Genomic DNA, 14787 nt, shown 5'->3' on the forward strand with positions numbered 1-14787 from the left:
CATTGTAATAACGTTGTATTATGGTTATATAGGGAGTGGCTGTACCTGCTGTGGTAACATTGTAATAACATTGTATTATGGTTATATAGGGAGTGGCTGTACCTGCTGTGGTAACATTGTAATAACATTGTATTATGGTTATATAGGGAGTGGCTGTACCTGCTGTGGTAACATTGTAATAACGTTGTATTATGGTTATACAGGGAGTGGCTGTACCTGCTATGGTAACATTGTAATAATGTTGTATTATGGTTATACAGGGAGTGGCTGTACCTGCTGCGGTAACGTTGTAATAATGTTGTATTATGGTTATACAGGGAGTGGCTGTACCTGCTGCGGTAACGTTGTAATAACGTTGTATTATGGTTATACAGGGAGTGGCTGTACCTGCTGTGGTAACATTGTAATAACGTTGTATTATGGTTATACAGGGAGTGGCTGTACCTGCTGTGGTAACGTTGTAATAACGTTGTATTATGGTTATACAGGGAGTGGCTGTACCTGCTGCGGTAACATTGTAATAACGTTGTATTATGGTTATACAGGGAGTGGCTGTACCTGCTGCGGTAACATTGTAATAACGTTGTATTATGGTTATACAGGGAGTGGCTGTACCTGCTGCGGTAACATTGTAATAATGTTGTATTATGGTTATACAGGGAGTGGCTGTACCTGCTGCGGTAACATTGTAATAATGTTGTATTTTGGTTATACAGGGAGTGGCTGTACCTGCTGTGGTAACGTTGTAATAACGTTGTATTATGGTTATACAGGGAGTGGCTGTACCTGCTGCGGTAACGTTGTATTATGGTTATACAGGGAGTGGCTGTACCTGCTGTGGTAACATTGTAATAACGTTGTATTATGGTTATACAGGGAGTGGCTGTACCTGCTGTGGTAACGTTGTAATAACGTTGTATTATGGTTATAAAGGGAGTGGCTGTACCTGCTGTGGTAACGTTGTATTATGGTTATACAGGGAGTGGCTGTACCTGCTGTGGTAACATTGTAATAACGTTGTATTATGGTTATACAGGGAGCGGCTGTACCTGCTGTGGTAACATTGTATTATGGTTATACAGGGAGTGGCTGTACCTGCTGTGGTAACGTTGTATTATGGTTATACAGGGAGTGGCTGTACCTGCTGCGGTAACATTGTAATAACGTTGTATTATGGTTATACAGGGAGTGGCTGTACCTGCTGCGGTAACATTGTAATAACGTTGTATTATGGTTATACAGGGAGTGGCTGTACCTGCTGTGGTAACGTTGTATTATGGTTATACAGGGAGTGGCTGTACCTGCTGTGGTAACATTGTAATAATGTTGTATTATGGTTATACAGGGAGTGGCTGTACCTGCTGCGGTAACGTTGTATTATGGTTATACAGGGAGTGGCTGTACCTGCTGTGCCATGAGATGTTGAACCCGTACTACGGCCTGTTCCAGTACTCAACAGACAACATTTACACACTACAGATCAACCCTGACTCCTCTATCAACCCTGTGAGTACACACACACTACAGATCAACCCTGACTCCTCTATCAACCCTGTGAGTACACACACACTACAGATCAACCCTGACTCCTCTATCAACCCTGTGAGTACACACACACTACAGATCAACCCTGTGAGTACACACACACTACAGATCAACCCTGTGAGTACACACACTACAGATCAACCCTGACTCCTCTATCAACCCTGTGAGTACACACACACTACAGATCAACCCTGACTCCTCTATCAACCCTGTGAGTACACACACACTACAGATCAATCCTGTGAGTACACACACTACAGATCAACCCTGTGAGTACACACACACTACAGATCAATCCTGTGAGTACACACACTACAGATCAATCCTGTGAGTACACACACTACAGATCAACCCTGTGAGTACACACACACTACAGATCAACCCTGACTCTATCAACCCTGTGAGTACTGATGATGATGGTGGTGTGTGTATAGGACCACCTGTCGTATTTCCACTTTGTGGGTCGTGTGATGGGCCTGGCAGTGTTCCATAGTCACTATATCAACGGAGGCTTCACCCTGCCCTTCTACAAGCAGCTGCTGGGGAAACCTATTATGCTACAAGACCTGGAGACCACTGATCCTGAACTACACAAGAGTCTGGTCTGGATACTGTGAGTACCACACACTAGTAAATACACTAGCTTTACTGACCCTGAACTACACAAGAGTCTGGATACTGTGAGTACCACACACTAGTAATTACACTATCTTGACTGATCCTGGACTACACAAGAGTCTGGATACTGTGAGTACCACACACTAGTAATTACACTAGCTTTACTGACCCTGAACTACACAAGAGTCTGGATACTGTGAGTACCACACACTAGTAATTACACTAGCTTTACTGACTCTGGACTACACAAGAGTCTGGATACTGTGAGTACCACACACTAGTAATTACACTAGCTTTACTGACCCTGGACTACACAAGAGTCTGGATACTGTGGGTACCACACACTAGTAATTACACTAGCTTTACTGACCCTGGACTACACAAGAGTCTGGATACTGTGAGTACCACACACTAGTAATTACACTAGCTTTACTGACCCTGAACTAGACAAGAGTCTGGTCTGGATACTGTGAGTACCACACACTAGTAATTACACTAGCTTTACTGACCCTGAACTAGACAAGAGTCTGGTCTGGATACTGTGAGTACCACACACTAGTAAATACACTAGCTTTACTGACCCTGGACTAGACAAGAGTCTGGTCTGGATACTGTGAGTACCACACACTAGTAATTACACTAGCTTTACTGACTCTGGACTACACAAGAGTCTGGATACTGTGAGTACCACACACTAGTAATTACACTAGCTTTACTGACCCTGAACTACACAAGAGTCTGGATACTGTGAGTACCACACACTAGTAATTACACTAGCTTTACTGACTCTGGACTACACAAGAGTCTGGATACTGTGAGTACCACACACTAGTAATTACACTAGCTTTACTGACCCTGGACTACACAAGAGTCTGGATACTGTGAGTACCACACACTAGTAATTACACTAGCTTTACTGACCCTGGACTACACAAGAGTCTGGATACTGTGAGTACCACACACTAGTAATTACACTAGCTTTACTGACTCTGGACTACACAAGAGTCTGGATACTGTGGGTACCACACACTAGTAATTACACTAGCTTTACTGACCCTGGACTAGACAAGAGTCTGGATACTGTGAGTACCACACACTAGTAATTACACTAGCTTTACTGACCCTGAACTAGACAAGAGTCTGGTGTGGATACTGTGAGTACCACACACTAGTAAATACACTAGCTTTACTGACCCTGGACTAGACAAGAGTCTGGATACTGTGAGTACCACACACTAGTAATTACACTAGCTTTACTGACCCTGAACTACACAAGAGTCTGGATACTGTGAGTACCACACACTAGTAATTACACTATCTTGACTGATCCTGGACTACACAAGAGTCTGGATACTGTGAGTACCACACACACACTAGTAATTACACTAGCTTTACTGACCCTGGACTACACAATAGTCTGGATACTGTGAGTACCACACACTAGTAATTACACTAGCTTTACTGACTCTGGACTACACAAGAGTCTGGTCTGGATACTGTGAGTACCACACACTAGTAAATACACTAGCTTTACTGACCCTGGACTAGACAAGAGTCTGGTGTGGATACTGTGAGTACCACACACTAGTAATTACACTAGCTTTACTGACTCTGGACTACACAAGAGTCTGGATACTGTGAGTACCACACACTAGTAATTACACTAGCTTTACTGACCCTGAACTACACAAGAGTCTGGATACTGTGAGTACCACACACTAGTAATTACACTAGCTTTACTGACTCTGGACTACACAAGAGTCTGGATACTGTGAGTACCACACACTAGTAATTACACTAGCTTTACTGACCCTGAACTACACAAGAGTCTGGATACTGTGAGTACCACACACTAGTAATTACACTAGCTTTACTGACCCTGAACTACACAAGAGTCTGGTCTGGATACTGTGAGTACCACACACTAGTAATTACACTAGCTTTACTGATCCTGAACTACACAAGAGTCTGGTGTGGATACTGTGAGTACCACACACTAGTAAATACACTAGCTTTACTGACCCTGGACTAGACAAGAGTCTGGTGTGGATACTGTGAGTACCACACACTAGTAATTACACTAGCTTTACTGACTCTGGACTACACAAGAGTCTGGATACTGTGAGTACCACACACTAGTAATTACACTAGCTTTACTGACCCTGAACTACACAAGAGTCTGGATACTGTGAGTACCACACACTAGTAATTACACTAGCTTTACTGACTCTGGACTACACAAGAGTCTGGATACTGTGAGTACCACACACTAGTAATTACACTAGCTTTACTGACCCTGGACTACACAAGAGTCTGGATACTGTGAGTACCACACACTAGTAATTACACTAGCTTTACTGACCCTGGACTACACAAGAGTCTGGATACTGTGAGTACCACACACTAGTAATTACACTAGCTTTACTGACCCTGGACTAGACAAGAGTCTGGTCTGGATACTGTGAGTACCACACACTAGTAATTACACTAGCTTTACTGACTCTGGACTACACAAGAGTCTGGATACTGTGAGTACCACACACTAGTAATTACACTAGCTTTACTGACCCTGGACTAGACAAGAGTCTGGATACTGTGAGTACCACACACTAGTAATTACACTAGCTTTACTGACCCTGGACTAGACAAGAGTCTGGATACTGTGAGTACCACACACTAGTAATTACACTAGCTTTACTGACCCTGGACTACACAAGAGTCTGGATACTGTGAGTACCACACACTAGTAATTACACTAGCTTTACTGACCCTGGACTAGACAAGAGTCTGGATACTGTGAGTACCACACACTAGTAAATACACTAGCTTTACTGACCCTGGACTAGACAAGAGTCTGGATACTGTGAGTACCACACACTAGTAATTACAGCAGTGTCTCTTCGTTTCTGGGTATTACAATGTTATCTCTGTGTGTGTGTGTGTGTGTGTGTGTGTGTGTGTGTGTGTGTGTGTGTAGGGAGAATGACATCTCGTCGGTTCTAGATCATACGTTCTGCGTGGAACACAGTGCCTTCGGGAAGTTCCTTCAACATGAGCTGAAACCCAACGGCCAGAACCTCCCGGTAACCGAGGACAACAAGAAGGAGTACGTGAAGCTGTATGTCACCTGGAGGTTTATGAGGGGGATCGAGGCTCAGTTCTTAGCTCTGCAGAAAGGATTCAGTCAACTGATTCCTCAGCACCTCCTCAAACCGTTCGACCACAAGGAGCTGGAGGTACCTGTCTGTTATACCTGTCTGCCTGTCTGCCTGTTATACCTGTCTGCCTGTTATACCTGTCTGTTTTACAATTGGAGGCCTGTCTCCCTGTCTCTCTCTCTAGTGTATAATCGGAGACCTGTCTCTCTCTCTAGTGTATAATCGGAGGCCTGTCTCCCTGTCTCTCTCTCTAGTGTATAATCAGAGGCCTGTCTCCCTGTCTCTCTCTCTAGTGTATAATCGGAGACCTGTCTCTCTCTCTAGTGTATAATCGGAGGCCTGTCTCCCTGTCTCTCTCTAGTGTATAATCGGAGGCCTGTCTCCCTCTCTCTCTCTAGTTGATCATCGGAGGCCTGTCTCCCTGTCTCTCTCTCTAGTGTATAATCGGAGGCCTGTCTCCCTCTCTCTCTCTAGTTGATCATCGGAGGCCTGTCTCCCTGTCTCTCTCTCTAGTGTATAATCGGAGGCCTGTCTCCCTGTGTCTCTCTCTAGTGTATAATCAGAGGCCTGTCTCTCTGTCTCTCTCTAGTGTATAATCGGAGGCCTGTCTCCCTGTCTCTCTCTCTAGTGTATAATCGGAGGCCTGTCTCCCTCTCTCTCTCTAGTGTATAATCGGAGGCCTGTCTCCCTGTCTCTCTCTCTCTTAGTGTATAATCGGAGGCCTGTCTCCCTGTCTCTCTCTAGTGTATAATCGGAGGCCTGTCTCCCTGTCTCTCTCTCTTAGTGTATAATCGGAGGCCTGTCTCCCTGTCTCTCTCTCTAGTGTATAATCAGAGGCCTGTCTCCCTGTCTCTCTCTCTAGTGTATAATCGGAGGCCTGTCTCCCTGTCTCTCTCTCTAGTGTATAATCGGAGGCCTGTCTCTCTCTCTAGTTGATCATCGGAGGCCTGTCTCCCTGTGTCTCTCTCTAGTGTATAATCAGAGGCCTGTCTCTCTGTCTCTCTCTAGTGTATAATCGGAGGCCTGTCTCCCTGTCTCTCTCTCTAGTGTATAATCGGAGGCCTGTCTCCCTCTCTCTCTCTAGTTGATCATCGGAGGCCTGTCTCCCTGTCTCTCTCTCTAGTGTATAATCGGAGGCCTGTCTCCCTGTGTCTCTCTCTAGTGTATAATCAGAGGCCTGTCTCTCTGTCTCTCTCTAGTGTATAATCGGAGGCCTGTCTCCCTGTGTCTTCTCTCTAGTGTATAATCGGAGGCCTGTCTCCCTGTCTCTCTCTCTAGTTGATCATCGGAGGCCTGTCTCCCTCTCTCTCTCTAGTGTATAATCGGAGGCCTGTCTCCCTCTCTCTCTCTAGTTGATCATCGGAGGCCTGTCTCCCTGTCTCTCTCTCTAGTGTATAATCGGAGGCCTGTCTCCCTGTGTCTCTCTCTAGTGTATAATCAGAGGCCTGTCTCTCTGTCTCTCTCTAGTGTATAATCGGAGGCCTGTCTCCCTGTGTCTCTCTCTAGTGTATAATCGGAGGCCTGTCTCCCTGTCTCTCTCTCTAGTGTATAATCGGAGGCCTGTCTCCCTGTCTCTCTCTCTAGTGTATAATCAGAGGCCTGTCTCCCTGTCTCTCTCTCTAGTGTATAATCGGAGGCCTGTCTCCCTGTCTCTCTCTCTAGTGTATAATCGGAGGCCTGTCTCTCTCTCTAGTTGATCATCGGAGGCCTGTCTCCCTGTGTCTCTCTCTAGTGTATAATCAGAGGCCTGTCTCCCTGTCTCTCTCTAGTGTATAATCGGAGGCCTGTCTCCCTGTCTCTCTCTCTAGTGTATAATCGGAGGCCTGTCTCCCTCTCTCTCTCTAGTTGATCATCGGAGGCCTGTCTCCCTGTCTCTCTCTCTAGTGTATAATCGGAGGCCTGTCTCCCTGTGTCTCTCTCTAGTGTATAATCAGAGGCCTGTCTCTCTGTCTCTCTCTAGTGTATAATCGGAGGCCTGTCTCCCTGTGTCTCTCTCTAGTGTATAATCGGAGGCCTGTCTCCCTGTCTCTCTCTCTAGTTGATCATCGGAGGCCTGTCTCCCTCTCTCTCTCTAGTGTATAATCGGAGGCCTGTCTCCCTGTCTCTCTCTAGTGTATAATCGGAGGCCTGTCTCCCTGTCTCTCTCTCTAGTGTATAATCGGAGGCCTGTCTCCCTGTCTCTCTCTCTAGTGTATAATCAGAGGCCTGTCTCCCTGTCTCTCTCTCTAGTGTATAATCGGAGGCCTGTCTCCCTGTCTCTCTCTCTAGTTGATAATCGGAGGCCTGTCTCCCTGTCTCTCTCTCTAGTGTATAATCGGAGGCCTGTCTCCCTGTCTCTCTCTCTAGTGTATAATCGGAGGCCTGTCTCCCTGTGTCTCTCTCTAGTGTATAATCGGAGGCCTGTCTCCCTGTCTCTCTCTCTAGTTGATCATCGGAGGCCTGTCTCCCTCTCTCTCTCTAGTTGATCATCGGAGGCCTGTCTCCCTGTCTCTCTCTCTAGTGTATAATCGGAGGCCTGTCTCCCTCTCTCTCTCTAGTTGATCATCGGAGGCCTGTCTCCCTGTCTCTCTCTAGTGTATAATCAGAGGCCTGTCTCCCTCTCTCTCTCTAGTTGATCATCGGAGGCCTGTCTCCCTGTCTCTCTCTCTAGTGTATAATCGGAGGCCTGTCTCCCTGTCTCTCTCTCTAGTGTATAATCGGAGGCCTGTCTCCCTGTCTCTCTCTCTAGTGTATAATCGGAGGCCTGTCTCCCTGTCTCTCTCTCTAGTTGATCATCGGAGGCCTGGGGAAGATAGACCTGGCAGATTGGAAGTCAAACACCCGTTTGAAGCACTGTGCTGTAGACAGTAATGTGGTTTGCTGGTTCTGGGAGGCGGTAGAGAGCTTCACTGAGGAGAGGAGAGGACGACTACTGCAGTTTGTTACCGGTTCTACCAGAGTTCCACTACAGGGATTCAAGGCACTACAGGGTGGGTCACACGCACACCCCGCATCACGCACTATTAACAAAGAACAGTGATAACTAGAATGTGTTCTAGAACAGTGTTAACTAGAATGTGTTCTAGAACAGCTATAACTAGAATGTGTTCTAGAACAGCTATAACTAGAATGTGTTCTAGAACAGCTATAACTAGAATGTGTTCTAGAACAGCTATAACTAGAATGTGTTCTAGAACAGTGATAACTAGAATGTGTTCTAGAACAGTGATAACTAGAATGTGTTCTAGAACAGTGATAACTAGAATGTGTTCTAGAACAGTTATAACTAGAATGTGTTCTAGAACAGTGTTAACTAGAATGTGTTCTAGAACAGTGTTAACTAGAATGTGTTCTAGAACAGCTATAACTAGAATGTGTTCTAGAACAGCTAGAACTAGAATGTGTTCTAGAACAGCTAGAACTAGAATGTGTTCTAGAACAGTGTTAACTAGAATGTGTTCTAGAACAGTGTTAACTAGAATGTGTTCTAGAACAGCTATAACTAGAATGTGTTCTAGAACAGTGTTAACTAGAATGTGTTCTAGAACAGTGTTAACTAGAATGTGTTGTACATCAGTGATGATGGTGTTCTAGAACAGTGATAACTAGAATGTGGTGTACATCAGTGATGATGGTGTTCTAGAACAGTGATAACTAGAATGTGGTGTACATCAGTGATGTTGGTGTTCTAGAACAGTGATAACTATAGAATGTGTTGTAGAACAGTGATGTTGGTGTTCTAGAACAGTGATAACTAGAATGTGTTCTAGAACAGTAATAACTAGAATGTGTTGTACATCAGTGATGTTGGTGTTCTAGAACAGTGATAACTAGAATGTGTTGTAGAACAGTGATGTTGGTGTTCTAGACCAGTGATAACTAGAATGTGTTCTAGAACAGTGTTAACTAGAATGTGTTCTAGAACAGTGTTAACTAGAATGTGTTCTAGAACAGTGTTAACTATAATGTGTGTGTGTTCTAGAACAGCTATAACTAGAATGTGTTGTACATCAGTGATGGTGTTCTAGAACAGTGATAACTAGAATGTGGTGTACATCAGTAATGTGGTGTTCTAGAACAGTGATAACTAGAATGTGTTGTACGTGTTCTAGAACAGTGATAACTAGAATGTGTGTGTGTTCTAGAACAGTGATAACTAGAATGTGTTCTAGAACAGTAATAACTAGAATGTGTTGTACATCAGTGATGTTGGTGTTCTAGAACAGTGATAACTAGAATGTGTTGTAGAACAGTGATGTTGGTGTTCTAGACCAGTGATAACTAGAATGTGTTCTAGAACAGTGTTAACTAGAATGTGTTCTAGAACAGTGTTAACTAGAATGTGTTCTAGAACAGTGTTAACTATAATGTGTGTGTGTTCTAGAACAGTGATAACTAGAATGTGTGTGTGTTCTAGAACAGTGATAACTAGAATGTGTGTGTAATGTGGTGTTCTAGAACAGTGATAACTAGAATGTGTGTGTGTTCTAGAACAGTGATAACTAGAATGTGTGTGTGTAAGGTTCTACAGGTTCAGCAGGCCCAAGGCTGTTCACCATCCATCTGATAGAGGCCAACACAGACAACCTACCCAAGGCACACACATGGTAAGAACACACACACACACACACACACACACACACACACACACACACTTTCAAAGAACCATGCCTTTTACACACTGCCCACGGACATGCTGACCAGACAGCATCAGATACATGGTCTACACATACTGAGACAGAGAGGTGCTGTTTTACTGACCAGACAGCATCAGATACATGGTCTACACATACTGAGACAGAGAGGTGCTGTTTCACTGTCCAGACAACATCAGATACATGGGCTACACATACTGAGACAGAGAGGTGCTGTTTCACTGGCCAGACAGCATCAGATACATGGTCTACACATACTGAGACAGAGAGGTGCTGTTTTACTGACCAGACAGCATCAGATACATGGTCTACACATACTGAGACAGAGAGGTGCTGTTTCACTGGCCAGACAGCATCAGATACATGGTCTACACATACTGAGACAGAGAGGTGCTGTTTCACTGTCCAGACAGCATCAGATACATGGTCTACACATACTGAGACAGAGAGGTGCTGTTTCACTGTCCAGACAGCATCAGATACATGGGCTACACATACTGAGACAGAGAGGTGCTGTTTCACTGTCCAGACAGCATCAGATACATTGGTCTACACATACTGAGACAGAGAGGTGCTGTTTCACTGTCCAGACAGCATCAGATACATGGTCTACACATACTGAGACAGAGAGGTGCTGTTTCACTGTCCAGACAGCATCAGATACATGGTCTACCCATACTGAGACAGAGAGGTGCTGTTTCACTGTCCAGACAACATCAGATACATGGTCTACACATACTGAGACAGAGAGGTGCTGTTTCACTGTCCAGACAACATCAGATACATGGTCTACACATACTGAGACAGAGAGGTGCTGTTTCACTGTCCAGACAGCATCAGATACATGGTCTACATATACTGAGACAGAGAGGAGCTGTTTCACTGTCCAGACAGCATCAGATACACGGTCTACACATACTGAGACAGAGAGGTGCTGTTTCACTGTCCAGACAGCATCAGATACATGGGCTACACATACTGAGACAGAGAGGTGCTGTTTCACTGTCCAGACAGCATCAGATACATGGTCTACACATACTGAGACAGAGAGGTGCTGTTTCACTGTCCAGACAGCATCAGATACATGGTCTACACATACTGAGACAGAGAGGTGCTGTTTCACTGTCCAGACAGCATCAGATACATGGTCTACACAAACTGAGACAGCATCAGATACATGGTCTACACATACTGAGACAGAGAGGTGCTGTTTCACTGTCCAGACAGCATCAGATACATGGTCTACATATACTGAGACAGAGAGGAGCTGTTTCACTGTCCAGACAGCATCAGATACATGGTCTACACATACTGAGACAGCATCAGATACATGGTCTACACATACTGAGACAGAGAGGTGCTGTTTCACTGTCCAGACAGCATCAGATACATGGGCTACACATACTGAGACAGAGAGGAGCTGTTTCACTGTCCAGACAGCATCAGATACATGGTCTACACATACTGAGACAGAGAGGTGCTGTTTCACTGTCCAGACAGCATCAGATACATGGTCTACATATACTGAGACAGAGAGGTGCTGTTTCACTGTCCAGACAGCATCAGATACATGGTCTACACATACTGAGACAGCATCAGATACATGGTCTACACATACTGAGACAGAGAGGTGCTGTTTCACTGTCCAGACAGCATCAGATACATGGTCTACATATACTGAGACAGAGAGGTGCTGTTTCACTGTCCAGACAGCATCAGATACATGGTCTACACATACTGAGACAGCATCAGATACATGGTCTACACATACTGAGACAGAGAGGTGCTGTTTCACTGTCCAGACAGCATCAGATACATGGTCTACACATACTGAGACAGAGAGGTGCTGTTTCACTGTCCAGACAGCATCAGATACATGGTCTACCCATACTGAGACAGAGAGGTGCTGTTTCACTGTCCAGACAGCATCAGATACATGGTCTACACATACTGAGACAGAGAGGTGCTGTTTCACTGTCCAGACAGCATCAGATACATGGTCTACACATACTGAGACAGAGAGGTGCTGTTTCACTGTCCAGACAGCATCAGATACATGGTCTACACATACTGAGACAGAGAGGAGCTGTTTCACTGTCCAGACAGCATCAGATACATGGTCTACACATACTGAGACAGCATCAGATACATGGTCTACACATACTGAGACAGAGAGGTGCTGTTTCACTGTCCAGACAGCATCAGATACATGGTCTACACATACTGAGACAGCATCAGATACATGGTCTACATATACTGAGACAGAGAGGAGCTGTTTCACTGTCCAGACAGCATCAGATACATGGTCTACACATACTGAGACAGAGAGGTGCTGTTTCACTGTCCAGACAGCATCAGATACATGGGCTACACATACTGAGACAGAGAGGTGCTGTTTCACTGTCCAGACAGCATCAGACACATGGTCTACACATACTGAGACAGAGAGGTGCTGTTTCCCTGTCCAGACAGCATCAGATACATGGGCTACACATACTGAGACAGAGAGGTGCTGTTTCACTGTCCAGACAGCATCAGATACATGGTCTACACATACTGAGACAGAGGACTGCTGTTTCACTGTCCAGACAGCATCAGATACATGGTCTACACATACTGAGACAGAGAGGTGCTGTTTCACTGTCCAGACAGCATCAGATACATGGGCTACACATACTGAGACAGAGAGGTGCTGTTTCACTGTCCAGACAGCATCAGATACATGGTCTACACATACTGAGACAGAGAGGTGCTGTTTCACTGTCCAGACATCATCAGATACATGGTCTACACATACTGAGACAGCATCAGATACATGGTCTACACATACTGAGACAGCATCAGATACATGGTCTACCCATACTGAGACAGAGAGGTGCTGTTTCACTGTCCAGACAGCATCAGATACATGGTCTACACATACTGAGACAGAGAGGTGCTGTTTCACTGTCCAGACAGCATCAGATACATGGTCTACACATACTGAGACAGCATCAGAGACATGGTCTACACATACTGAGACAGCATCAGATACATGGTCTACCCATACTGAGACTGAGAGGTGCTGTTTCACTGTCCAGACAGCATCAGATACATGGTCTACACATACTGAGACAGAGAGGTGCTGTTTCACTGTCCAGACAGCATCAGATACATGGTCTACACATACTGAGACAGAGCGGTGCTGTTTCACTGTCCAGACAGCATCAGATACATGGTCTACACATACTGAGACAGAGAGGTGCTGTTTCACTGTCCAGACAGCATCAGATACATGGTCTACACATACTGAGACAGCATCAGATACATGGTCTACACATACTGAGACAGAGAGGTGCTGTTTCACTGTCCAGACAGCATCAGATACATGGTCTACACATACTGAGACAGCATCAGATACATGGTCTACACATACTGAGACAGAGAGGTGCTGTTTCACTGTCCAGACAGCATCAGATACATGGTCTACACATACTGAGACAGAGAGGTGCTGTTTCACTGTCCAGACAGCATCAGATACATGGTCTACATATACTGAGACAGAGAGGAGCTGTTTCACTGTCCAGACAGCATCAGATACACGGTCTACACATACTGAGACAGAGAGGTGCTGTTTCACTGTCCAGACAGCATCAGATACATGGGCTACACATACTGAGACAGAGAGGTGCTGTTTCACTGTCCAGACAGCATCAGATACATGGTCTACACATACTGAGACAGAGAGGTGCTGTTTCACTGTCCAGACAGCATCAGATACATGGTCTACACATACTGAGACAGCATCAGATACATGGTCTACACATACTGAGACAGAGAGGTGCTGTTTCACTGTCCAGACAGCATCAGATACATGGTCTACACATACTGAGACAGAGAGGTGCTGTTTCACTGTCCAGACAGCATCAGATACATGGTCTACATATACTGAGACAGAGAGGTGCTGTTTCACTGTCCAGACAGCATCAGATACATGGTCTACACATACTGAGACAGCATCAGATACATGGTCTACACATACTGAGACAGAGAGGTGCTGTTTCACTGTCCAGACAGCATCAGATACATGGTCTACATATACTGAGACAGAGAGGTGCTGTTTCACTGTCCAGACAGCATCAGATACATGGTCTACACATACTGAGACAGAGAGGTGCTGTTTCACTGTCCAGACAGCATCAGATACATGGTCTACACATACTGAGACAGAGAGGTGCTGTTTCACTGTCCAGACAGCATCAGATACATGGTCTACCCATACTGAGACAGAGAGGTGCTGTTTCACTGTCCAGACAGCATCAGATACATGGTCTACACATACTGAGACAGAGAGGTGCTGTTTCACTGTCCAGACAGCATCAGATACATGGTCTACACATACTGAGACAGAGAGGTGCTGTTTCACTGTCCAGACAGCATCAGATACATGGTCTACCCATACTGAGACAGAGAGGTGCTGTTTCACTGTCCAGACAGCATCAGATACATGGTCTACACATACTGAGACAGAGAGGTGCTGTTTCACTGTCCAGACAGCATCAGATACATGGTCTACACATACTGAGACAGAGAGGAGCTGTTTCACTGTCCAGACAGCATCAGATACATGGTCTACACATACTGAGACAGCATCAGATACATGGTCTACACATACTGAGACAGCATCAGATACATGGTCTACACATACTGAGACAGAGAGGTGCTGTTTCACTGTCCAGACAGCATCAGATACATGGTCTACATATACTGAGACAGAGAGGAGCTGTTTCACTGTCCAGACAGCATCAGATACACGGTCTACACATACTGAGACAGAGAGGTGCTGTTTCACT

The 14787-nt window shown here is 45.1% G+C and overlaps 1 protein-coding gene across 2 annotated transcripts in view; it reads left to right on the top strand.

The window, feature by feature from the left end:
• The window catches only part of smurf1 (SMAD specific E3 ubiquitin protein ligase 1), a 67009-nt gene that overhangs the window by 28649 nt on the left and 23573 nt on the right, over positions 1–14787 (top strand). The window contains exons 12-16 of one of the 2 annotated variants that reach the window (XM_071390442.1): positions 1392–1506; positions 1980–2158; positions 5141–5399; positions 8089–8290; positions 9823–9907. In XM_071390442.1, coding sequence (XP_071246543.1) covers positions 1392–1506; positions 1980–2158; positions 5141–5399; positions 8089–8290; positions 9823–9907 — 840 coding nt within the window. The remainder of the gene's footprint in view (positions 1–1391; positions 1507–1979; positions 2159–5140; positions 5400–8088; positions 8291–9822; positions 9908–14787) is intronic. The other variant, XM_071390450.1, reaches the window with a different exon arrangement.

The sequence above is a fragment of the Salvelinus alpinus genome, chromosome 1, assembly GCF_045679555.1.
Source record: "Salvelinus alpinus chromosome 1, SLU_Salpinus.1, whole genome shotgun sequence".
Taxonomy (NCBI): Eukaryota; Metazoa; Chordata; class Actinopteri; order Salmoniformes; family Salmonidae; genus Salvelinus; species Salvelinus alpinus.